This window comes from Rhinopithecus roxellana, chromosome 12 (assembly GCF_007565055.1).
Source record: "Rhinopithecus roxellana isolate Shanxi Qingling chromosome 12, ASM756505v1, whole genome shotgun sequence".
Classification (NCBI taxonomy): domain Eukaryota; kingdom Metazoa; phylum Chordata; class Mammalia; order Primates; family Cercopithecidae; genus Rhinopithecus; species Rhinopithecus roxellana.
In genome coordinates, this window is record NC_044560.1 from 84,094,312 (window position 1) to 84,120,020 (window position 25,709).

Below are 25,709 nucleotides of genomic sequence, written 5' to 3' on the forward strand. Positions count from 1 at the left end.
TGCTGAGGACTGGGGCAGGAGTGGGACAGATCAGCTGGAAAGACAGGAGCCACCAGCAGCTGCCGTAGTGCTGCCATATGGTGTCATAGGAAGTCCCCTATCTCTTTGTGTCCTCCCCATAATCTTTCCCCTGCTGCTTGTCAGGGTATCTGAGATCCCACCATCAGCGACTTTTCTGCTGGGAGGGTTCCTATTATAAATGTGCATAGGTTGTAGACAGGGAGACATCTTAAACAGTAAACCAGTTACCCTGAGGAACACAGGAGGGTAAATTTTGATGGAGGAATGAAAGAAGTGGGGAAGGACTTTCCAGAGTGTGGCAGAGGGGGGTCCCTAAGAGGAAAGGGGGGTGAGAGGGGTACCACTGGACAAACTCCAGGAAGCTGCCTCAGGCTAGAACCTTTGTTTTGTCCCTCTTGTTGAGCCGATGAGGAACAGGGATGCTTAAGGTGGCGATGAAGGAGCTGTCCAGGGTCATCAGTGAGTCAGAGACGGAGCTGGGGTTTACCCAGGTCTCAACCCACAGCCCCACCCTGGTGAGAGGCATACACCTCCAGCCTGTCTGCTTTTATTGGTGACTTCTTGGGTCCCATATCTGCTTCTCCCTTCTCCCAATGGCAAGAACAGAGCTGCTGGGCCCCAGGACCTCGCTTCTGGTTGGCAGATCTGGCAGCTTGGTCAGGGAGGGCCTTTGGCCTGGGGTATGCGGTGAACAGAGGAAGCAGGCACAGGGGCTCAGCCTGCAGGGAGTGAGGGGACAAGAGCCCCTTTTCTGGGGAAAAAGACGTAAGAACATTCATACCACTTGATATATCCCAGGGCTTTCTCTAGTGCCATGAAATCAGGGAACCCCCTTGGACCATCAGTCCCAATGCTCTCACTTACCTGGGACTCCCTGCAGCTCCAGCAGCTGCCTGGGCTGGGCTTTGTCCTTGCTGTGGCTGGTGCTAGCTCTGAACTGTGTTGTCAGCAAGGGAGGACCGGGTGTGGGCAGGTATGAAGTGGCTCTGCCCTGGAGGTCCAGGCCAGCTGTTTCTTCTCCTTGGAGAGGATGACAGAGGAAGGCACCCAGCTCCTGGTGCCTGGGGTTGTTGGAACCATCCTCTCTCCTTCTCCTTCTGCTCAGGCTCCAGGTTCCCAGGGGGTAGGAGGAGGCACCAGAATCCACAAGAGGGAGACTGAAGTTTGCATGAAAAGAGCTGATGGCTGGGAGTCAGGAGACCTGGATCTGGCCCTGACTGTGCCCTGCAGGCTTTGCATCTATGTCCCAGTTTTCTTCTCTGTACATGGCAGGGTTGAGATAAGGGGTCTCTCCTCAGCCATGCTGGGGCCTGTGATACTGACTGGCATGCTCACCCCAGGGAGGACTTCCTGATTTGATCACCCTTTTGCTCCCTCCTTCTCCTCTTGGAGGAGCTGCAGTCCCCAATTCTGATAGGCACTCTTGTACCCCCGCAGACCTTCTTAGATGTGGGACCCTTCATCTCTGAGCACCTCCCTCCTAAGCCCTGGCCCTGCCCCTTCCAGCCTGGCCTATGTTCCTTTTCTTTGCCTGGGCTTGGGCCCTCTCAGCTGGTTAATCTCCCTCCCGTGTGCTGACTGGCAACCAGGACACCTGAGTTCTGATCTCAGCTCTGCTGTAGGCTGTGTGATGTGGAGCTAGAAACTAACCTTCTCTGGGCTTCAGGTTGGACTGGAGGATCACTCAGACCCTTCCAGCATTCAGATTTGATCACATCTAATCCCACAGTTTTGGGAAGCTCACCAGGACCTGAGGTTTTGTGCCTCTGATGCCAGCTTCCTGAAAGCCCTTCCCCAGTCCTTGTCATGACATCAGGGTAGGAAGTCCCTGGGTCTCTGGTCCACAGTGTCAGCCCTTCCCCCACTTCATCTAATTTCAAGGAGCGAGGAGCATTTTGTAATAGAAATATGATAGAACTGTCGAAATTTTGGAAGCAGATAGAAAACTGTTTGTTCTGTTAGGTTGATAGGTGCAGCAAACTACTATAGCACACATTTACCTACGTAACAAACCTGCACGTCCTGCACATGTATCCTGGAACTTAAAAAAAGAGAAAACTGTGCTATTTTGAATTTAGCGTTAAAAATAGATTCTTTTCATCAAGATATAAAATAAAAACAAAGGAAAATGAACACATTTCAAAATAAAAGTACTTTCCCCTCCTCCCCTCTCCTACTTTTTTTTGGAGGCTGTGCCTCCCTTTTGTGGTTCAGGATTACAGGAAGATTGTGTAGAATATTCGGTGTCCCAAAGTAAGGGGAAATAACCGTGTCCTGATGGGCAGTGATAATTCAGCACCTTGGTTAGTACTCTACCTTCCTCTCCCACCTCCCACCTTCCTCCTAGCCCTCTGTATTTAAGCCTGTGATATGGGACCTTTGCAGTTGACCTTGTGGTGTGTGCTTGGGGGTGGTGAACAGAGCTGGGACCCAGGCAGGAGGGGAGGAGACAGAGAGTGCTGCCCAGGTGTGAGCAGTCAGCCTCTCAAGATGGCCTCCCTGGCAGGAGGGAAGCCCCATCCCCAGAGCCCCTGAGCCGAGTTCTGTGCTGCCAAGAGAACTTATCTCTGTTGTTTTCTGTTCCTGCTGCCACCCCAGAGAGAAGGAGCCAGAGCTAATGGCCTTGTTAGATGCTGAGCAGTGCAAGCTGTGAGACCTCACATTAGACTTACAGAATCCTGGACCATCAGAGCTCAGGCCGTGGCAATTAATCAGCTAGAATAGGTACCTAACCCTTCCCCAACAGAGATGGGGAAACTGAGGTCCAGGGAAGGAGAGAGACTTGCTCAGGGTCACATGGGGCCTTTCTAACTCCACTCCTGACCCTGGGAGACACATGAAGCTTGGCTCACAATTTTGAGACTTGACTTACAATTGCACAATTCCACGGTGGCGTGGAGCCTGGTTTAACCTCCCACTTTAAATCCCAGGGGGATCACAGTCCTGGTGGCTGCTGCCCGTCACTGAAGCCATCTTCAGAGTTGAGAAACATTTCCAGAGAGGTCCAGGAAAGGGACTTCTGGCTTTAGCTTTGGATGGACCTGGTCTGATTTCCAGCTCTACTGAGTACTGGCTGTGGGTCCTCTGGGAAGTGATGTTTCCCTGCTCAAACACTGAGATAATGATACGAGCCTCAGGGGCATGTCTCGATGGTTAGATAAGGTGTAAAAAGTACCAGTACTTTGCTTGCTGACTACAAATGGGGGCTCTGAATGGGGTTACTGCCATTCTACCGTTTTTATCTGTCCTGGGTAAGGCCTTTGTTGATCCCTCCTTCCTTCTCAAGCCTGGCCTTTGTCCCCTCTCTTAATGTGTTAAATGTGGGGTTCATATCAGCCTGACAACCCCAGATTCTTTCATTCAGGAATTCTCTGGATGTGTATCAAATATATCTCTTGGAGACACCCCCATTTCCAAGAGTCCCCAGTTGATGTAAATTAGGCCTCTATAGTTACTTCCAGACACTTGGAAACTGTGAGTAAAGCCTAGGAAGTGGCCCGTATTTCTTGGAGCTGCTGCTGAGGCTGAGTCGGGGGAAGGTGGAATGCACCATGGAGGGGGTGCTCCGACCCCAGAGGGAGAAGGCTGAGCAAAGACAGATCCACTGAGCCAAAATGAGAGGGCATGGTTTGAGGGCAGTCACAGGGATCTGAGAGGATGGGGGAGGGCTTGGGATACTCTAGTCTCAGAATCACCCCAGTCACTTCCCTGTCAACTGGGCTGCTCTCCATCAGCCAATCAGAGACCCCTCCACCCACCCGTGCCAACAGCCCCTCCCCCATCCTTGTTCTCATCCCTCTTCCTAGAAACCCAGGCAAGTCAATGACTGGGGTGGTTCCCTCTCCCCTCGCCCCAGCTCCATGCTGTAGATGAAGATCCACCTGTGGTCTGCAATCTAACTTCCCTCATTCTGCAGGTGAGGAGGCCGAGGATGTCTTAGGGTGTAAATAACAGAAAGCCAACACCAGTCCAGGGCTCCCAGGGGTGCTGTGCTCCCTGCACACTGCAGAGAGCACCCAGTGGCCGGGGAGACACAGTAGCAAATGGAAGAAGCTGCTTCCCTCATTTCTGCTTGCCAGCATAATTTCACAAGCCTCTGACTCTGTGACCATGTGCAGCTCCCTGGAGGGATGCTTTGGAGACAAGATAGAGTAGTGGGCATGGCCCCCCATGTCTCTTGCCTGAGTCACCATATTCCTTAAAAGATAATTGAACCTAGTCCTTGCCTTTTCCTGTACAGAAGATAGCGTCTGATGGTTTTCATGATTATGCCTCTGTAATCTATAGCCCAGACACACTCTTACATGCAAACGTTGATGTGACTCTGCTGTAATGTTACTTCTGAGCAAATGAGATGTGATTTTGCATGTACGAAACCTCCACCACCTGTATATAAGCAGTGGGCTAAAATACTGTCCTGAGGCTGACTGATAGAACCTCTCTAAAGGGCCGCTGCTGGGCTCTAGGCCTATCTATAGTACTCAGTAAGACTTCTAAGTAAAGTGAACCTTAATTCTTTAAAAGCTTGATATTTCTTCTTTAGTTGACAGCCTTTTCCACTTAAGTGTGCACAGCCCATGTGTCCACATGCAGAGCCTGTCCTGACTCCCAGCCAGGATGCTTCCCCATCAGTCAGAGGTGGGATAGACCTCAGGACTGTCCTGGCCTAGGCGGTCCCTTACCCGTCATAGACCATAAGAAGAAAGACTTCTTAGGTCAGAGCCAGTCCAGAGGTTCAGGAAACCCACACAGCTCCAGGCACTGACTCTGGGAGGCAGCTGGGGGGATACGGTAGGGCCTCCTTCAGTGCACTGCACTTTATAGCTTACCAATAAATCATGTGAAATCGGTGTTATCCTCATCGTCCATGTGGGAAAACAGTCCCAGAGAGGGTGGTCCTTTTTCTAAAAAAGTCACACAGTGATGGAGCCTGGACTTGAGCTGAGGTCTGTGTGGTTCCCGAGACCAGGCTCTTGCCACTGCCCCATGAGCTGCCCACTGCCTGCTCCCAAGACTACCACCACCTCTCCTCCAGGTAAGGACTGACAGCCTTCCCTGGCTGGTAAGTTTTTGGACAGGTTTGTGGTGTGGCACTTGCCAGCATGGGATATGGGACTCCAGGTAAGTCATGGCTTCTCTCTGAACCCCATTTTTCCTCCTCTGTAAAATGAGCATACCACCATTTACCTAGCCGGGCTGTTTTGTGGATTAGCTCTGCTCATGTGTGTGCACTGCCTGGGACCAGCTGGGTGGGCCTGTGTGTTTGTCAGAATGAGTGGTACTGGCTACTGACATCTGTAACTTTAATACAAATTGATCGTAACTCATAAAACGGGCAACATTTTAAATACTTCTGGGGTGGCCCAGATTCTGGTAGTTGAGGGGGTGGGGTAGGGCTGACAATTCCTCTTGCCCAAGGGAGGCCCCGGCAGGTGGGGGGCTGCCACTAAGAACCCCCTGTGTTTAGCTCTTCTGGCTACCTTGGGATGGTGTGTTCAGAGACCCCAAGTGCAGAATCTAGGCCCCAGAACTAGAAAGAAAAGTCAAGGCCGGGGAGACATTTAGGCTGAGTCTTGCAGCCCACTGCTCCAGTTCCCGCCTCTGGGCAGGGATAGAACCAAGGGGCAGGACAACCCTGGATGTGGACTCCACCCTCTCCTGAGTTCTTCACGACTGGATGCTGTGGCAAAAAAACGCAGGCGGGGCTTGCTCAACCCACCCGAACTTCCTTCTAGTGAGCCTTTTTGTGTGACTGAAGTTGGAAAGAGGAAAACGACATTTCCCAGACTCCCTTGCAGCCAAGGTTCTGGATCTGACTTAAGTTCCCCCAAACAGAATCTCTTGTAAAAATTTAGATTTGGGAACTGAGTGAAGTGGGAGAGGGGCAGGCCTCAGGACATCCATTGGCTGGCACGGACCGTGGCAGAGGGAGCCTAGTTCTGCAGTCAGCAGCTTTCTGGCGCAGTGGCTTCCTGCGGATGGGGGCAGCTTTCCTGGTCACAACAGACATGATGAATCTGGCGCTGGGAGTCGTTCCTGGAAATTCAGCAGAATCTGCTTCTCCAGCTCTTCCAACAATGTTGCAAGCCACCAGGGGCCAGGTAATAAATCCTTGTCTAATTAAACCAGCTACAAGTGGCTCTTGTTTTCTGCAGCAGGATCCTAACTGAGATAGCTGCCAAGTCTGACGAGGGGTACCAGCCAACAGCCCCTCCCAGTGCTTGGGTCCTAAGTACAACAACTGCTTCTGGAAGCCTCCTGCACCCTAGCAGGTCACTGAGGCTTGGCTGAAGAGGGTTGGCTGGACTCTTGTTCAGAGCTGGTGGGGACCTCGATCATCCAGGGAGGCTTGTCCTGCAGTTGCTTTTAGGCTAATGGGCTCTGCATCAGCTTTGGATATACTCTCATCCTGACCTTGGGCCTGTGCGCAGGAAGGTGGTGGTACATGACTGTAATGTGTGGACTCAACTACCAGGTGCCTTCCACAGGCCACAGCATCATCACTGACCAGCAGATTGGTGGGAAAGGTAGGAACCATATAGTTCTTGGTGTGGGGGTGGCAGGAGAGGTTGGTTCTCAGGCAACCCTCGGACACTACCTGTGTCCACTGTGGACTGGGGTCAAGGGTAAATGGCCCGTCACTAGCTTGGTCAGGGGCAAGTCTTAGGCCATGGGACATAAGAGGGTGCTGTGTGTCTTTCGGGCTGCCAACTGCTGGCCATGCTCTGACACTTCCTGAGGCCAGGGCTGGGCAGGAGGGAGACACTGGAAGGTAGTCCCCTGCCCCTGAGAGGATGGGGCTGAGGGTTGGGCAGGGGTTGCCCTGAGGAGAAGCCATGTCACATCCTTGGATCAAAGATGTATCCCCATCAAGGTCAGAGCTACAGAACATCGATGCTGGAAGAGAGTTTAGGAAGTAGGGAATGCAACCTCCATTTTATAGACAGGGACATGGAGACTGGAGGGTAAACAACTGGCCTGAGGTCTCCAGTGGCCACAGTGGGCCGTAGTCCAGGTCTTCTATCTCCTGGGCAGGGCTCTTGCAGGTGGCAGTGGCGCTAGGAGGCTGTGGTCTCCTTCGGCCTGGACTAGATGCGGACGGTGTTGATCCGCAGCGGCTGAACGTTCTTGCCATTGGCGTGGCTCTGGCCAGGGCTGAAGTAAGAGCAGAGCTTGCCAGGGAACTTCTCGCGGAAGGTGTAGAGCCAGGACATGTCATCAGCATTGTAGAAGATGAGCAAGCCTTGATCATAGTCCAGGAAGACGCCCACCTTGTCAAGCTTGTCCCGGACGTTGAGCCGCGTCCAGGGCTCCGTGCAGGCGCTGTACTGGTTGCCATCGTGCATCACGATGCAGTAGAAGCCACGGCTGGGCTGGATCTGGATGCTGCCCTTGCGGCTTGCAGCTTCGTGCGCCAGCCCGATCACCCACTGGGTCTTCTCTGCCACCACCACCTCCCAGTAGTGGACGCCACTACTGAAGGCTTCAGAACCCAGCACCGACACCTCCACATCGAAGCGCTTTGGTGAGTCCTGCAGTGGCTGTGGGTGCAGGTTGCCGTAAGCCACAATGGTGCAGTCGTCCGACAGGATCAGGCGCTGGTGGGCTGTGCCTGGGTCCAGGGTTAGGGCGGCTGGCACTGTGGGGGGTGGAGGAGGGAGAGGAGATGAGTGGGGAGAAGGCTGTGGACCCACCATGCAGTGCCTTCCTGAGGGCAGAGTTCTGGTTGGTACGCAGGAGGTCTCTGACCTGCTGTGTGACCTCAAATACAAGTCTGCCCTCTCTGGGCTTCATCCTCCTCCTCTGTAAAATGGAAGGGTGGTGGTTAAGGTCCTTCCAGATATTATCTGCAGGGGAGCAGGGGCTACAGCTGCTTGTTCACTGCTGGATGCCCAGGGCGAAGCACATAGTAGGCACTGGCAAATGTTTGTTGAATTAACCAGAATGAGGCCTAGAATTGGGGAATTTTAGAGCTGAGAGGGAGCTTCCAGATGATCCAGTTGCTACTGCCCCCTAGGGGGAATGGGGAAATTTGTGAGTGTGTTCAGGTTGTCTTAACGACAGCTGGGATCCAGGGATGCTAAAGACCACGAAACGATCAGGACAGTTCTGCAAAGGGAAGTTCTGCCCCACACCTTCCCTGACTCCCAGTGATTTCCACATGTCCCAGCAGACATTCATGTGGATGAAAAATCTTTTTTATAAGGATCAGAAACTATAATCTAATTCCATTTCATGTATAAACATGAAATGATTTTTTGCAGTTTTAATATACACTGAATATTTCAGAATGCAACCACGGTGTAAATGAAGGGAAGGCTGCATCTGTTTTGTTTGGAACTTCCCTAAGAAATGTTTGTTTTCTTGGAAAATACATCCCTAAGGACAACACCACTGACCGAGACAACCTACCTGTATAGGCATTTGAGGCAGGATGGTGTTTTACCTATGACGAGAGGACCTGGCTACTTTGCTATGTTTTCTAGTGTGATTGTGGGTGAGCATCTACATGTTGACATACAAAATATTTTATTATTAATAATTTCCTTCTATTTTCCTTTATATTAATAGTCACAGTATGTATATATGTACATATACACACACAACACTTGAAACTGTGAAAAGGTTACACTTGAAATTGTAAAATGGTTATATTATCTTTGAGATACTACAAATGATTTGTTAGGAAAAGTAGACAATGGGTCTGAAAAGATTGAAAACCATGAATTCTAGGCCACCTCTTCCATTTGACAGATGAGGAAACTGAGACCCAGAGGGGAGACATGATAAACTTAGATCATCCTGCAAATATTGGCAGAGCCAGGACTAACCAAGGCCGTCTGCAATCTAGCTCCAGTCCTTTCTCCCAGCCAACCTCTCACTTCTGCCCCCTACCGGACTCAGGTCCAAAGCCTCTGCTCACATGGTTCCCTCCACCTCCTCCTCTCTGCTTGTTGTAACCATCCCTAGAGGCTCAATTCAAAAGGCCCACCCTGTGGGAAGCCTTCCTGGTCGCCCAGCAGATGTGCTCATTCTGTCCTCTGAAATTCCTTTTTCTTCTTCCTTTTCTTATTTATTTATTTATTTATTTATTTATTTATTTATTTATTTTGGAGACAGAGCTTTGCTCTATCCCCCAGGCTGGAGTGCAGTGGCGTGATCTTGGCTCACTGCAACCTCCACCTCCCAGGTTCAAGTGATTCTCCTGCCTCAGTCTCCTGAGTAGCTGGGATTATAGGCACCCGCCACCACGCCCGGCTAATTTTTTGTATTTTTAGCAGAGATAGGGTTTCGCCACATTGGCCAGACTGGACTTGAACTCCTGACCTCAGGTGATCTGCCCACTTCGGCCTCCCAAAGTGCTGGGATTACAGGCATGAGCCACCATGCTGGCTTCTTCTTTTTTAAAAAAATAGAGACAGGGTCTCACTCTGTCACCCATGCTGGAGTGCAGTAGTGTCATCATAGCTCATTGGAGCCTCCAACTCCTAGGCTTAAGTGATCCTCCTGCCTCAGCCTCTTGAGTAGCTGAGACTATAGGCATGCATCACTATGCGGAGCTAATTTTTAAACTTTTCATAGAGATGAGGTTTCCCTACATTGGCCAGGCTGGTCTCGAACTGCTGGCCTCAAGTGATCCTGCTGCCTCAGCCTCTCACAGTGCTGGGATTATAGGTCTGAGCCACCGTACCTGGCCTGAAATTCTTTAGCTTTATTTGTGCCCTGCTACTGGCATGCGGTATTATCTTCTGTGATCATATTTTGCCCTATTTCCCCATTTGCACCAAGAGGGCAAGGACTGTGTACTATCTAACTGGGCTGTCCCTTGTGTGTCCAGAGCCCAGCCCAGAGCCTGGCATGTGGCAGGTTTCCGGAAAGACTCACCAAATTAAACTGGCCGTGTTTGTGTTGGGCAGGTGGCATGGGCTGCATCACCTGGTTCTGGGCTGGCCACACTGGCTTAGCAGGTCTGACTCTAAAAATTTCATGAACTCTTGTTAAGACCTCTGTTTACTCTCTGCTCCCTGAGGGAACTGATAACTAGCCAGAGGAGAAGGAGGAACCTGGGATTGGCTTTCCTTAGCCTGAGTGACCGTTTCCAGGCAAGAGCAAGACAGAGGTGAGGAAAAGTGGGAAGAAGGAATGTTGCCTCCGTTCCTTGGGGGTCTTGGACATCCAGCTCTCTGGCTCTTTCCTTATCTGGCAAAGTGGGGATGTGGTTATGCTTGGCGGGAGCATTCCCCCTACTTCAGTTGCCTCTGTTGGCTGCATTCACGCACAGAAATAAGATGCCTCAATGATGGGGACTGTCTCCAACAGGGAGCCACATCCAGTCCCTGAACTGTGCCTCTGTTCATATACCCACTGGACCGCTGACCTGTATCAAGTTCCTTCCATGATCTTTGCCAGGAGTAAGTTTAGTTTTGCGTTTTACCCTCTGTTTCTGTCGTTTGGACTTAGAGGGCTGTATGGAAGTAATTAGCCCTGTGAATAGAGGGGTCAATGGAAACACAATCCTCTGTCCAGGGACATAGAAGACGGGGAGCCAAGAGAAGACGGACACTGATGTTTCATCCTGGGGTCTGACTGGCTACAGGCAGCTTGTCAAAACCAGGGGGCCCCTGCCCGGTGGAATGTGGGGAATTCCCACAGTGGGGGTGGGAGTGGGAGGGAGCTGTAGGAGGAGTGTGTGGTAGGGGGAAGAGCTAGGGCGAGAAGAGGAATGTAATCAGACATAGGTGGGCCACCCCTATGACAGTGGGATGTGGATTCCACTCAGGTGTGGCAGCGGAGGGGCAGAAGAGCGATGCACCGTGCCCAGGCATGAACAGCAGCAGTTCAGAGTGCTGGGGGAATCTAGGCATAATATCTAAGGCGCCTGGATGATTTGAGACCAGCTACAGGCAGCAACCAAGGCTCAGGGCAGAAGGACTGGTGAGGGGTGGGCGTACTCTTGAGCAGGGATGAGGGCTCAGCCTCAGACTTGTAGCTTATGTAGGGCAAGGTAGGCCACTTGTGGTGCCACTGATGAGTGGGAGGGTATCCTAGGAGGGAGACAAGGGGGCTCTCAGTGGGTCTGAGACCAGCAGACAAAGATGAGCCTGCAGATTGGAGGAAATCCTGACCCACCAAATGCCAGCCCTGGCGAGTGGACCTGCGCTGCTTGAAGCCCAGGGGACAGGATGGGTACAGGGCCTGCCACTCATTGGGCTGGCCTAGGGGCAGGGCCTACCACTCTCTTAGGCAGGGGGTGTGGCCTGACTCTTAGGAGGCTTCTATACCCCAAGGGGTGAGGCTGGGCAGGGCCTGGCACCCTGGCTGGAGCCACCTCCAAGGCCTTGCATGCATCAGTAACACAGGGTCTTGGCTCCTGGGGCTCCCTCCCTGAGGCTAGGGCTAACAGGAATAACAACCTTCAGACCAGAGAGGGACCTGGAAGGGGCATGGCAACACCTCTTCCCCCTCTGAGAAGTCAGTCCCTCCATCTGTCCCTCATCCCCAGGAGGTGACAGGCCCAGCGAAACAAGTGTAGTCCCCGGGGGCTCACTATTCTACAGGTCAGAGCTCATTTCTAAGTCCCGGGACACCAAGATTTATAAAAACAAAAAGCCAGACACTGAGGCAGCCCATCTGGTCTCCAGGTGTGTTCTCCATTTATTTAAGCCTCTCTGAGACCTTGAGGTCAAAGGCATTCAGGAAGGATCATGAACTGTGGAGATCCCAGGAGATGTTTCCCGGCCACCACTGAGCAATCACATTCTGCCCAAGCAGCAGAGAAAGCCCTCCCGGGGCACAGCCCAGCACAGCTGCTTGGCAGTGAGTGGATTGTGTTTCTTTGTTCTCAAGAACAGAGGCTCCGAGCATGCAGAGGCCTGACAGAACATGAAAGGCTGGCTGTCAGCGTTTTCCTCTGGCCAGGCCTTTAAAAAACCTGGTTCCTTAGTCCCTCAGATGTACAGGGAAGGCATGTGCAAAAACATTCTCACACTCACTAGCTCATTGGAGCACCACGACAGTCCCAGGGGCACAGTCCCAGGGGCCCTCATTTTTCAGAAGAGGAGACTGAGGCTCCAAGGAGACGACTCTGAGGTAAGTGGCTTGCTCAAGCTGCCACTTGGGGAGGAAGCAGAGTTGGAACTTGAGCTGAGGTCTTTTCACATCATGCTTTTCCCAGCATGTGGCCCCAGAAAGCCTGTTCAGCAAGATGGGAAGCTGGGTGCGGTGGCTCACGCCTGTAATCGTAGCACTTTGGGAGGCCGAGGCAGGTGGATCACCTGAGGTCGGGAGTTCGAGATCAGGCTGACCAACATGTAGAAACCCTGTCTCTACTAAAAATACAAAAAATTAGTCGGGCATGGTGGAACATGCCTGTAATCCCAGCTACTTGGGAGGCTGAGGCAGGAGAATTGCTTGAACCCAGGAGGCAGAGGTTGTGGTGAGCCGAGATCGCGCCACTGCATTCAGCCTGGGCCACAAGAGCGAAACTCCGTCTCAAAAAGGAAAAAAAAAAAAGAGAAAAAAAAAAAGACTGGGGAACCATCTGTCGATTCATGATAATAATAACAATAAACAGACAGGAATCAAGTACTTACTAAGTGTTACAGGATCATTATTACAAACAAATACTTTAATCTGCACAGCTACCCTGGGAGAGAAATGCAACTATCGTTGTTTTACAGATGAGGAAACTGGGGCTCAGAGAGGGGAGAGAATTGCCCTGGGTCACACAGCTAGGCAGAATATGCGCTGCGACTCAAAATGACTGGATTCAGATTAGCAAGGGAAGGGGAGCAAGCAGCCCAGGAAGGGGAGGAGGCAGGAGCAAGGCAGGCTGCTCCTGGTGTCCTTGGGACAATGGGCTGCCTGGCCTGGCTGGGGAGGCAGTTTGTGCCTGGGAGTTGGGAGATTTAGACCAGGTAGGTAGGAAGGTCACAGTTAGAGGAGCGCTTCCTAATGTTAGGCTGGGGGTGGGACAGAGGGGTGGGAGGTGGGGGAAGGTGGAAGTGCCAGAGCAGGGGAGTGACACGTGCTGGATGGGGTTCTCAGGTGACCCAATAGGAAGCCTGAGCCAGAGGGCAGGGGCAGGCAGGAAGCTGCTAGAATCCATGGGCTAGGTCCCTGGGGGCACCCCTCCCATCTGGACATAAAGGGCTTTGGTGCTGGCAGAGGAGCCAGAGTGACTTCACAGGCCCCACAGACAAAGGAAGGGGCCCAGCCAACCAGGCTGCTGCTCTCTGAACTCCCCAGGGGCCTCTGCTCTGGGCAGGATGTTGGAGCACAGGCTGTTCCTCCCTCAGCCCCTCTCTGGCAGGCAGCTTTCTCTGGGGCAGTGGTTCTCAGCTGGGCCAATTTTGCTTCCCAGGGACATTTGGCAAAGTCCGGAGACATTTTTGGTTGTTACAACTGAGTGGGGTGGCTACTGGCATCTAGTGGATAGAGGCCAGGGATGCCACTAAACATCCTGCAGTGCACAAGGCGGGGCCCTGCAACAAGGAATGGTCCAGCCTCCGGTATCAATGGGGCTGAGGCTGAGAAACCCTGCACTGGGGTGACGGCAAGTTCCACATCCCTTTGCTCACTTGTGAGGGAGTTGAGAAGGGAACACTAGTATCCCTGTTTCACAGAGGAAGAAGCTAAAGCTCAGAGGAGGCAGTGATTTGTCCCAGGCTGTGCAGCAAGTTCCTTCAGTCAACAAATATTTACTAAGCACCTACTTTATGCGAGGCACTATTCTAGAAACAGAACTGGGAGTAGGACCCATTCATTCTTTAGGCATTCAGCGACAAACATTTGCTCTGCTGGCTGCTGGGAGTGAATCAGACCTGGCCCCTGACCCTCAGAGTTCACAGTCTAGAGAGTGAGACAGCTACACAGACAATGACAAGACAGTGAGACTAGGTAAGCCCAGGTTGCCTTGAGAAATCTGGGAAGGCTTCTCAGAGGAAGTGTTTATAAACTAAGATGCCAAGGAGAGTAAGAGTTGGCCATCAAAGACTAAGGATTGTGTAGAGGGCTCCAGCCAAAGGGAACGGCATGTGCAAACGTGTAGATGAGGGAGAATATGGCTCATTTAAGATCTGAAGATGGGCAGGGTGTGGTGGCTCACGCCTGTAATACCAGCACTTTGGGAGGCTGAGACTAAGTTCTAGGAGGCAAAAGCACATCCAAGGCTCCGATTCCCTCCCCAGTCACTGACCCAGGAGAGCCCTGGAGCAGGGAGCCTGGGGAGCCTTCTAGCCTCAGCTGCCACCTGCTCCACGTCTGTCACAGCTCGGAGAGGCAGTCCAGGTACCTCAGCCTGGCATTCAAGGCTGTATAGGATCTGGGGCCTGCCAGCTTCTCATTCTCTCTTCCATTATCTTGCTCAGCTATAGGAACCATCTTTAGATCTTTTTTTTTTTTAAATAAATTTAAAAAAAAATTTTTTTTTTTTTGAGGCCAGGCGCGGTGGCTCATGCCTGTAATCCCAACACTTTGGGAGGCCAAGGTGGGTGGATCACGAGGTCAGGAGTTCAAGACCACCCTGGTCAACATGGTGAAAACCCGTCTCTACAAAAAATACAAAAATTAGCTGGGCGTGGTGGTGGGTGCCTGTAGTCCCAGCTACAGTGGGGCTTTGGTGCCCACTTATTCTACTTTCTCTGGGCTCTTGGTGATGAACTGTCTGGACTCCCAGCAGAAGCTGTCTCTCAGCCACGCAGCAGATCGCAGTCAAGGCTGTTACTCCTGCAACTCCCTCTCCTACATCCTTAATTCTGTCCCCTCTACTGGATCTTTCCAATAATCTCACCGATATGCTGTATTTCTTCTATCATAAAAAACAGCACTACCGCATTCTCTCTCCTTCGCTTGAGTAAAACTCCTTTAAAGCATTGCCTCCACCTCTCTTGGACCAGCTCCAACCAGGCTTTGGCCCCTATTGCTCCACCCAACCAGCTCTCATCAAGGCCACCAATGACTTCCTTGCTACTAAACCTAGAGAATAGTCTGTTCTGAGTTCTCCCACGCTTGGCTCAGCAGCCTTTGTCACCATTAGCCACTCTCTCCTGGAAACGCTTCCTCCAGGCTTCAAGGATATACCTGGGTTGCCCTCCTATCCCTCCGACTACTCCTTCTAGGTCTCTTTGTCTGGGTCCCCCTCCTGTCCCTGACTTCTAGGAGTGTCCTGGGGCTCCTGATGTTAGGGCAGCACTCTGTCTTTTCTATCTACCCCCACTTCCTAGGTGATCTTGTCCAGGCTCATTAAATGCTGTCCATGCTAATGATGCCGGTGCTGACCTTCCTCTTGTATTGCTGGCTTGTCATCCCTACTGCATTTTCAACATCAGCACTGAGATATCTAATTGGCATCACCAACCTTACAGGCTTACAACTTCATCCTTTTAGTCACTTTGGCTGAAATAATTGCTATCTCCCTTGTCTTCTTTCTTTCACGCCTGGATTTGCTAATCCACTAGCAAATCCTGTTGGTTGTCCCTACAAAATATGTCCTAAATCCTACCCCTTCACACCCCCTCCACTACAATCACCCTGCTTCACACCCACATCACCTCTTGCCTGGATTACCCAGTGGTCTCCTAACCCATTTCCCAGCCACCATCCTTCACCCACTTCAGTCTATTATCAACCCACTAGCCAGAGGGTTCCTTAAAAAACTTAAACCATCTCACGTCACTTCACTGTTCCAAGCCCTCCACTGGCTCTCATCTCACTCAGCATAAAATCCAAAGTTCTCACAATGGCCTACAGACCCTCGTGGTCTGGCCACTGCTACCTTCTCAATTTCTTCACCTCCACCCTCCTTCTCACTCTTCTCCTTCCAGCCACGTTAGCCTCCTTGCTCTTCCTGCCTTGGAAACAGAGTGAGACTGGTGAGAGTGAGATGTGCTCCTGCCTCAGGGCCTTTGCACTTGCTGTTCCCATGCCAGGAACACTCTTCCTCCAGATACCTACGTGGCTCACTCTCCTTCAGCCCTTGACTCTAATGCCTCCTTCTCAGTGCAGGCTGGTTCCTGGACCACCTGTCTAAAATCTCCATCCTGTCTCACCTTTCCCAGCCCCCTTCCTTATTCTTTGTCAGTATCTAATATGCTCTGTATTTTTCTGATTTACTTTTGTCTACTGTCTCTCTCACACCCTAGGATGTAAGATGTGTGAGGGCAGGGTTTTACCTGTTTTGCTCACTGTGGTATCTCCAGCACCTAGAACAGTTCCTGGTGTGAACTGTTATATACCCCGCTGTATAGAAGGAGCCTATGAAGTGTCCAGGCCTCAGTCATTTCATCTGGAGAATGGGTTTGCTAATGGAACCTACCTCATGGTTTTTTTTTTTTTTTTTTTTTTTTTTGAGATGGAGTCTCGCTCTGTCGCCCGGGCTGGAGTGCAGTGGCCGGATCTCAGCTCACTGCACGCTCCGCCTCCCGGGTTTACGCCATTCTCCTGCCTCAGCCTCCCGAGTAGCTGGGACTACAGACGCCCGCCACCTCGCCCGGCTAGCTTTTTGTATTTTTTTTAGTAGAGAAGGGGTTTCACCGTGTTAGCCAGGATGGTCTCGATCTCCTGACCTCGTGATCCGCCCGTCTCGGCCTCCCAAAGTGCTGGGATTACAGGCTTGAGCCACCACGCCCGGCCCCTACCTCATGGTTTTTTGGTTTTTTTTTTTTTCCTTTTTTTTCTGAGATGGAGTCTTGCTCTGTTGCCCAGGCTGGAGTGCAGTGGCTCAATCTCAGCTCACTGCAACCTCTGCCTCCTGGATTCAAGCAATTCTCCTGCCTCAGCCTCTCGAGTAGCTGGGATTACAGGTGTGCACCACCACACCCAGCTAATTTTTGTATTTTTAGTAGAGACAGGGTTTCACCATGTTGACCAGGCTGGTCTCAAACTCCTGACCTCATGATCCACCCACCTCAGCCTCCCAAAGTGCTGGGATTACAGGCGTGAGCCACCACGCCCGGCCATCTCATGGGGTTTTACAAAAGTTCACTGAGCTGAGTGATTGTGCAGGTGCCCAGGACAGGTCCCAGAACACACTAGGTGCTCCGCAAGGCACTCTGCTCACTCACCCCAGCTGCCCCATGCTGTGTTTAGGACAGAGGGCTGGGCTGGGCTGGGACCATGATGACCCACGCCTTACCTGGGTGGATGTCCTGGAACAGGGACTTCCAGATGGTGTACTGCAGGGGGCCTGTGTACTTGGAAGTCGGGAAGTCTTCATATGTGAGGTTGGTCTCATGGATTTTTCCCTTGAGCCTGGAAGGAGAGCAGGAAAGGGGGCTGCACCAGGGACTGGATTCCTGCCCCAATGCCAGGGGCCCCACAGCTGCCTTCAGGGCAGCTGGCATAGGATGTGATCATGAGTCCCATAAGTCTGTGGGACTCAGATTCAAGTGCCTGCTTGTGCTGCTTCTGGCCTCTCTAACCATTCCCTCAGTCTTCTCATCTTTAAAATGGGTGCTATGCTAGCATCAGCCTTCTAGGCTTTTTGTGAGAATTACATGGCATAACATATACAGATGCTCAGCACAGTGCTTGGCTCATGATCAACGCCAAATTCATGATCTTAGCAATCAGCGTTGATCACCGACAAACCAATGACTAAGTGTTATTACTACTAAGGGAAGCTTTGGGGTCACAGAGACCTAGGCTTGAATCCTGGCTTACCAGTTACCAGATGGGGGGCCTTGGCCAACTGATGTAGCTTTTTGGAGCCTCAGGTTTTTTTTTTTTTTTTTTTTTTTTTTTTTTGCGACGGATTCACTTGTTGCGACGGATTTCACTTGCTGCCCAGGCTGAAGTGCAATGGTGTGATCTTGGCTCACTAAAACCTCTGCTCCTGGGTTCAAGAAATTCTCCTGCCTCAGTCTCCTGAGTAGCTGGGACTACAGGCGCCCGCCACCACGCCCGGCTAATTTTTGTATTTTTTTTTAGTAGAGACGGGGTTTCACCATGTTGGTCAGGCTGGTCCTGAACTCCTGATCCACCCACCTGAACTCCTGATCCACCCACCTCGGCCTCCCAAAGTGCTGGGCGCCCAGCAGGAGCCTCAGTTTCTACATGCATGAAATGATGATGACAGTGGTAACTACTTTCAAAGGGACTGAGAGGGTTACAGTATATAAAGCCTTTATATAATGTCATGTAATGCCAACATTATCATAAATAAAATAATATCTATTTGTATTATATGATTGTAAACACTTAAATGTTATCTACTATCTATAAGGTATACAGAATATATTACATATATAATAATGTAAACACATGAAGTCTTTATTCCCAGATCCTTTCTCTCCTGCACCCCTAGAGCCAACACAGCAGGGTCAAAGCGGCTGCCCTCTAGATGGTTTTCAAACTGTGTCCCTCACCATTGCTGCTGCTCCTCTAGTTCAAGCCTCATTGGCTTCATACTCAAGGCTTCATGCTCCTACCCATAGCAGACGTCCCATAAATGTTTGATGAAGAGTTGAATGAAAGAATTCTCTGCTAAGGATCCCACCTGCCTCCACTCCCATTGCCCAGCATGGGTTGAGGAGGGGACGGTCAGCCGGGGAGGGCCCCTGGCAGGTGGCACTTACCGCTCGGACAGTGAGGCCACCCCGGCCAGGAAGGTGTGCCGGTCGGTTTCGGCTAGCCGCTCCTGCAGGATCTGGGCTCCCTCCTGCACCTTGCGCAGCTGCTGGCTGTAGCGCTGGACTTTCTGCTCGATGTCGGTCAGCGTGCGGGCCGTGTCCGCCTCCAGCTCCTCCAGCATGGCCTTCTGGCGCTCACGCAGCAGCCGGTGCAGCCGCTCGAAGGCCTCGCCGATAGTGGTCCGCAGGCTCTTGGTGGAAGACTGTGGGGGACAGTCGTCAGGGGTTATGGTTGGGGGAGCAGATGGAGTGATCTCTGGGTGAGAGGAGGAAATCGAGAGCCTTGACACGCAGAGAGGAAAGGGTGGGAAAGGGCACGCGTGGTGTGGGGAATGTCACGTGCAAAGGCATGGTGGTAGGAAAGGATGGGCATGTTCCATGTGGTCCATTAAATAGCTAATGAAATGGCCCAGGTGAGAAAATGAGGCTTGAACTAGAGGAGCCGCAGCAATGGTGAGGAACACGGTTTGAGAAACATCTAGAGGGCAGCCTCTTTGACTCTGCTGTGTTGGCTAGAGGGGTACAGAAAAGAAAGGAGCTGGGGATGATGCCCAGGTTTCTGGCTTGGGGGTAGGAGGGATGAGGGAGCTGGAGTGAGGGCTAGGGGGCAGGGTGAAGATATTCTCTCAGGGACATAGTGAAGTCTTTATTATTGTTTTTTTACTTTTATTATTATTATTTTTTTGAGATGGAGTTTTGCTCGTCACCCAGGCTGGAGTGCAATGGCGCGATCTCGGCTCACTGCAACCTCTGCCTCCTGGGTTCAGGCGATTCTCCAGCCTCAGCCTCCCTAGTAGCTGGGATTACGGGGAGCCCGCCACTATGCCTGGATAATTTTTGTTTTTTTAGTAGAGATGGGGTTTCACCATGTTGGCCAGGCTGGTCTCAAACGCCTGACCTTAGGTGATGTGCCCATCTTGGCCTCCCAAAGTGTTGGGATTATGGGCGTGAGCCATTGCGCCCAGCTGAAGTCTTTATTTTTAAAAAAAATCATTCATGGGGCTCATTCAGGAGGCTCAAGGAAAGATGACAAGGAGATCACGTACATCAAAGAGCTTTGTAAACTGCAACGTGCTGAGAAAACCTTGGTGGTTACTCGCTGTGTCCCATTACCTCTAGGACCCTCTGGCTAAGGAACAAGAACTGGTGTTTATGGACAGGATCAGGGAGGTAAGCATGAACTTTCATGGTTTTCTCTGCCCCCACGGGCACTGTGAGGCTCAGGAAGGGTGAAGAAGTGAAGGGCACAGGTTTGGTGCCCGAGAGCCTGCGTAAGGATTCTAACTCTGGGTCTCTAGCTATGGCAATGTCAGTTGCCTAAGAGCTATGAACCTTAGTTTTCTTATCTGTGAAAGGGGTAACAAAACCTGCACTGGAGGATTGTGGTGAAGATGAAATGAGGAGGTGGTATGTGACACACCCCATGGCGCAGAGAAAGAGCCTGGTTATTGAAGAGTGCAATTCTAATAAGCGTTTCCTGGAAGTCTTCATTGAGAGCCAGCTTCTGAGCTGGGCCCTGAGGGATGGGCAGGATGTCAGTTGTGGGTGGGGGGAACAGGCAGAGGGAGCCGCATGAGGAAGGGCTTAGCGTCAGGACAACACAGGGCTACAGAAGTGCGGCCAGGCTGCAGCAGCATGTGGGGCCTGCCTCTGCAATTTTACTTTGTGGGATTCTGGCTGTGAGTTCATGGAGTCAGAAACCCCACTGTGTTCAGTGCCCAGGGCTCTGTGGGAGGCTCCACAAAGGCTCAATTAGGGCCTGTTCCCTCCCTGATGCGCGGCTGCTGGCCTGCAGGAAGAACTGCTGGCGGCGGGCCAGCCTTGCTGCGCATGCCCACCCAGAATGTCAGGCAGACAAAGGGGCGTGGAGGAGAGGCTGGGGATGCACAGCCAGGCTGCCGTGGCCTTCCTGAGCCCCCTCACCCGGGAAGGGTGGAGGCTTCTGCAGTGGCATGTTGCTGATGGGGAAGATGGGGTCCGGCATCCCTGCACCACCTGGAGCTGCCCTCCACAGGTGCCCAGACTCCACAGCTGCTCCTCTGGCTCCTCCTAGACCACTCTGCAGCAGCACTTAGCCCACTGGCCACCCTCTCCTAGTTGAAAGTTCTGCTTTGCCTCCCATCTCTGTGACTGCTGCCTCTCTGCCTCCCATGTTCCTTGGGGCTCATCCAGGTCAGCGCCTTCCTCACCCTCTACACCCGCCCTCATTTTCAGCTCGAACTGCTTTAAGGATGGTTTCCAAGTCCATATGGATGGCCTTGCCTGTCTCCTGAGTGCCACACCCATCTTTCCAATGGTCTCCCCAACACATCCCCCTGGGGTCCCACAGGTCTTTCCAACTCACTTGATCTACAAGTCAACTCTTGCCTTTGCCAGCAAACTCGTTGTCAGAGTAATCCTTCTCAAGTGCCAACTGGATCACAGATGATCCTGAGTTTAGGAACCTTCCTTAGCTCCTTGACGTGCAGTAAAATACCAAACTCTTTAGTCTGGCATTCAAGGACCTTCTCAATTTAACCCCAGCTTACCTCCCTAGTGCCACTGCATTGCAACTCCACCTGCCTAGAATGACCCTACCCAAACCCTGTATTCAACTGGCAAACTCCTACTCATCCTGCAAGACCTAGCTTGAAAGTGACCTCCTCAGAGATAACTTTCCTCTCTTACAGGCAGTTGGATGTTCCCAGAGCCTTTTGTCAATAGTCTTAATACATTGTCCCACATTTTCTGTCTCCCTGGCTAGTGAGTAAGCTCCTGCTGGGTAGGACTGACATCTACTTCGGCTCTGCACCCCTGTGCCCATCCCAGGGCCTGGTACAAGGCTGGCAATCAGGAGCTCCTTGAGGGGTGAAGGAGGGAAGGAGGGCAGAGTCTTGTCCAAGACTGCTCTGCAGAGTTAGGTGCAGGCTCCATCTTTTTTCCAGGCTGGGGTTTCAATGTCTCAAGGACGGAGGATGGGAGGGAAAGGGAGGAAGGCAGGGACAGGGCAGCCAGCAGTGGAACATCAGAGTGACAGCCACCCCTGGAGCCCCAAGTACATTCCCAATGAGTCCTACTGACCTACCCAGCTTGCTGACCACAAAGCCATAGCTCTTCCAGGATACTCCAGGAGACATCCCAGCTGGAATATGCACTGGACTCTGACAGGACTGGATGGTAAACTCCCAAGTTACCATCTACTGGCTGTGGGACTTCAGGTTGGTCACTCAACCTCTCTGTGCCTCAGTTTCCTCACTGATAAAATTGAGATAACAGTTCCTACCTGGGACGATTTTTTTTCTTTCCTGTTTGTTTGTTTGTTTGTTTTGAGATGGAGTCTCACCCTTGTCGCCCAGGCTGGAGTGCAGTGGCTCGATACTGGCTCACTGCAACCTCCACCTCCTGTATTCAAGCGATTCTCCTGCCTCAGCCTCTAGAGTAGCTGGGATTACAGGCACCCACCATCACGCTCAGCTAATTTTTGTATTTTTAGTAGAGACGGGGTTTCACCGTGTTGGTCAGGCTGGTCTTGAACTTCTGACCTCAGGTGATCTGCCCGCCTCGGCCTCCCAAAGTGCTGGGATTACAGGCATGAGCCACCACACCCAGCCAATTTTTTTTTTCTTTTCACTTACGTTTTTTTATAACTACTTATTGTGTGCCAGACACTGTGCTAGGTTTTAGGGAATCCTGCTCTCATGGAGGTGACATTCTGTGGGTTGGCAGGATAATGAAGGGGAACATGATTCTCAGCAAAGAGAAAAGTTCTGCTCAACTGGTGTACCCCATTTATTCTAGTTCTTTCTAGGGCAGAGAGTCACCCTTTCCCCAACCCCCTCCTGTCAGCTCCGTGGCTGGAGAAACAGCCCCCACCCCAACCCACCACATCCCTTGGAGCACCCTGGGGCCTGGAGGCGCTGGGGCCCTTTCAGAAAAACACCCTGCCAAGAATGCATCACCCTGCCAGGGCGCCGACCAAGGAAAACACAGGGTCTGAGGAGGGAGATCAGACAGGCCCTCAGGCCGGGCCATTGGAGGGGCAGGCACAGCAGGAAAGCCGAGTCAGGCACCAGGTGAAATATGACCTCCAAAGCATCCATAGGCATTTCTTGTATAAACACCCCAGTCCAGACAGGAAGTGGGGCTGGGGGAACTGGAGGGGGACGTGGCCCCACAGGACCCCCCAGAGGCAGACAGATGGACAGGAAAGCGGGGGAGGAAGAGGTCAGTGGAGAAAAACAAAGACGGGATGGGGCATGGAGAGAAGAGAAGAGAGTGCTGCTGGGGAGAAGGAACAGACCATAATACTCCCCTCTCGTCCAGAGAGAGGCTTCCATTTGCTTCTCATCATCTGAGAGGTACAGAATCACCAGACAGATGGGGAAACTGAGGCTGTGAGAAGCAATGAGGCCAGCATCCTGTGACTGTTTATCGCCTGTTGCCCACTGAAGGTCCTGCCCAGAGGCACTCTGGAATGTTCTGTTAAGAATTGTTTGTCATGACCTTCCTGAGACCCCACAGTGGGTTGGTGGCCAAGCTGGGGCACAGATCTGGGTTTCCAATGGTGTCTCCAGGCCCCAGGATGACCTCCAGAGGCCCGGTGCATTCCTAAGGCTCTCTGCAGCTTCTGCTGACAGAGCAGGGTCAGCCTGAAATCACCCCAGGCCTCACGACACAGTCACTGTACAGTGGGGACTCCACCCGGCCCTTCCAGTCCCAGAGTGCTGGACTGAGCCTGGCAGTCCCCACTGGACAGATGGGAAGGCTGGGGGTCCAGAAAAGCATGCAATTTACCCAAAGTCACACAGTGAGTTAGTGGTGGGATCAGAACCCATGTCCTTCTCAGGTCAGTGGAAAGGTTTGTTTGTTTGTTTGTTTGTTTATTTCCCAAACCACGGTAGCCAGAGGCTGCAGAGTTTGGCCCTACCTTTCAGAGTCCGTATCCCATGGCCTGAGCTTAAGGGGAGATGATACCAGGGCTGGGCCACCTCTGGAGGGCTTTGAGGGGACATGCTCAGGATTGACTCCTAGGCAATAGGCTTATTCATTCATTCATTCATTCATTTTAGAGACAGGGTATCACTGTCATCCAGGCTGGAGTGCAGTGGCATGATCATGGCTTACTGCAACCTCAAACTCCTGGACTCAGGCGATCCTCCCATCTGTCTCAGTCTCCAGAGCAGCTGGGACTACAGGCATGTGCCACCACACCTAGCTATATTCAATTATTATTATTATTTTATTATTTTTTGTAGAGAAGACATCTCTCTATATTGGCCAGGCTGGTCTCAAACTCCTGGGCTCAAGCCATCATCTCGTCTCGGCCTCTGAAGAGACTGGGACTACAAGTGTGTGTCACCACACCAGGCTTGGGCGTTTTTAAAAAGGGGAGAGGAAAAAGAGACTGAGCACATTCCTTAGCCCTTCAGGACGCCGGGGTGGGCGGGGGCGGCGGTTTCCGGAGGATCCCTGAACCCGCCTCAACTTCCACCCAAAGTGGCAAGGGAGAAATGGCCCCATCCTTAACCCAGAGACCAGCCCAAATCCTTACCGCCAGTCACGATGGGGTGGGTCCCGCCCCATTTAACTTAACGGACGCCCCACCATCTTCCCCACCCTGCCCCTTCTCACTCCAGGTTTGGCTCCTTGAAGCCCGGTTTCCGGGCACACCCGAGGCCCCGCCCCCTTCCCCAGCTAGCCCCGCCCCTCAAACACCTGCCCTCATCTCTGTCGGCCCCGCCCCTGCGCCAGGGCCAGGCTCACCTTGGTCTCCGCCAGTTGTCGCTTGAGCAGCTGTAGTGCCTCAGTGTGCTCCCGCTCGCTGTCTTGAAGGGCCTGAAGTTGTTCCTTCAGCTCCCTCTGAAACACACACACGGCCGGGATGGGGGCGGGGGCCGCGCCTGGCCCAGGCATTCATCCCTGACCACTGGCAGGCGCTGAGGGTTAGCCTGGCCTCTGTCCCCACCTCCAACACTTGCCTCCCGTCACAGTTCAATCACCAGCAAGTCCTGTAGAGTCTGTCTCCTAAATATCTCCAGAATCCGTCCCTATCTTTCACCCACATCTTTGCAACAGCCTCCTCCTCTTTGGCTAACCTAGAGGCTTCTGTGACAATCAGCTTCCACATACACACTCTCTGGCTCCCCACACTTGGCCCTGGATCCCCCCTTAGAATTAAGGCAGGGGTCTCCAACCCCCAGACCACAGATGGGTATCGGTCCGCAGCTTGTTAGGAACCTGGCCGCACAGCAGGAGCTGGGCAGTGGCGGGGAGGGGCAAACCTTCTTCTGTATTTACAGCCGCTCCCCATCGCTGGCATTACCACCTGACTCCACCTGCTGTCAGATCAGTGGTAGCATTAGATTCTCATAGAAGCGTGAACTGCACATGGGAGGAATCTAGGTTGCCTGCTCCTTATGAGAATCTAATGCCTAATGATCACTCACTGTCTCCTGTCACCCCCGGATGGGACTGTCTAGCTGTGGAAAAACAAGCTCAGGGCTCCCATTGATTCTACATCATGGTGAGTTGTGTAATTATTTCCTTATATATTACAATGAAATAATAGTAGAAATAAAGTGCACAATAAATGTAATGTGATTGAATCATCCTGAAACCATCACCCCACCCCCACCACCCACGGTTTGTGGAAAAATTGTCTTCCATGAAGCTGGTCCCTGGTGCTAAAAAGGTTGAGGACCGCTGCTCTAAGGAACAAAAGCTGCACCAGTCCAATGCTACAGACTAGCTGCCAACGTTCTCTGAGGGCTACAGTGGGCTGGGCACTGTTCTTAGCTCTTTGCTTGTATTAATTCACTTGGGCCTTTTAGTAACCCTAAGGGAGGCACGATTATTATCTCCATCTTCTGATGGAGAAAAAGATACAGAGAGGTCAAGAAACTGGCCCCACAGCATACAGATAAGCATATAACGGTAAAGAAGGAATGGGAACCCGGGCAGCCTGGTTGTGGAGACCATGATCTTGATGCCTGGTGACACGTTTTCTACCATGATGACTCCTGCGATGAATAACAACAAATCCACGACACACAAGATATCAGAATTTTAAATAAAAGCATG

The 25,709-nt window shown here is 52.0% G+C and overlaps 1 protein-coding gene across 1 annotated transcript in view; it reads right to left on the bottom strand.

The window, feature by feature from the left end:
- Positions 1 to 4,512: 4,512 nt before the first annotated feature.
- Positions 4,513 to 25,709, bottom strand: part of TRIM62 (tripartite motif containing 62) — a 36,336-nt gene continuing 15,139 nt past the window's right edge. The window contains exons 2-5 of the mRNA XM_030942865.1: positions 24,393 to 24,488; positions 18,597 to 18,853; positions 17,156 to 17,271; positions 4,513 to 7,660 (exon numbers count right to left, since the gene is read on the bottom strand). Of these exons, the coding sequence (XP_030798725.1) occupies positions 7,110 to 7,660; positions 17,156 to 17,271; positions 18,597 to 18,853; positions 24,393 to 24,488 (1,020 nt within the window). The 3' untranslated portion in view covers positions 4,513 to 7,109. The remainder of the gene's footprint in view (positions 7,661 to 17,155; positions 17,272 to 18,596; positions 18,854 to 24,392; positions 24,489 to 25,709) is intronic.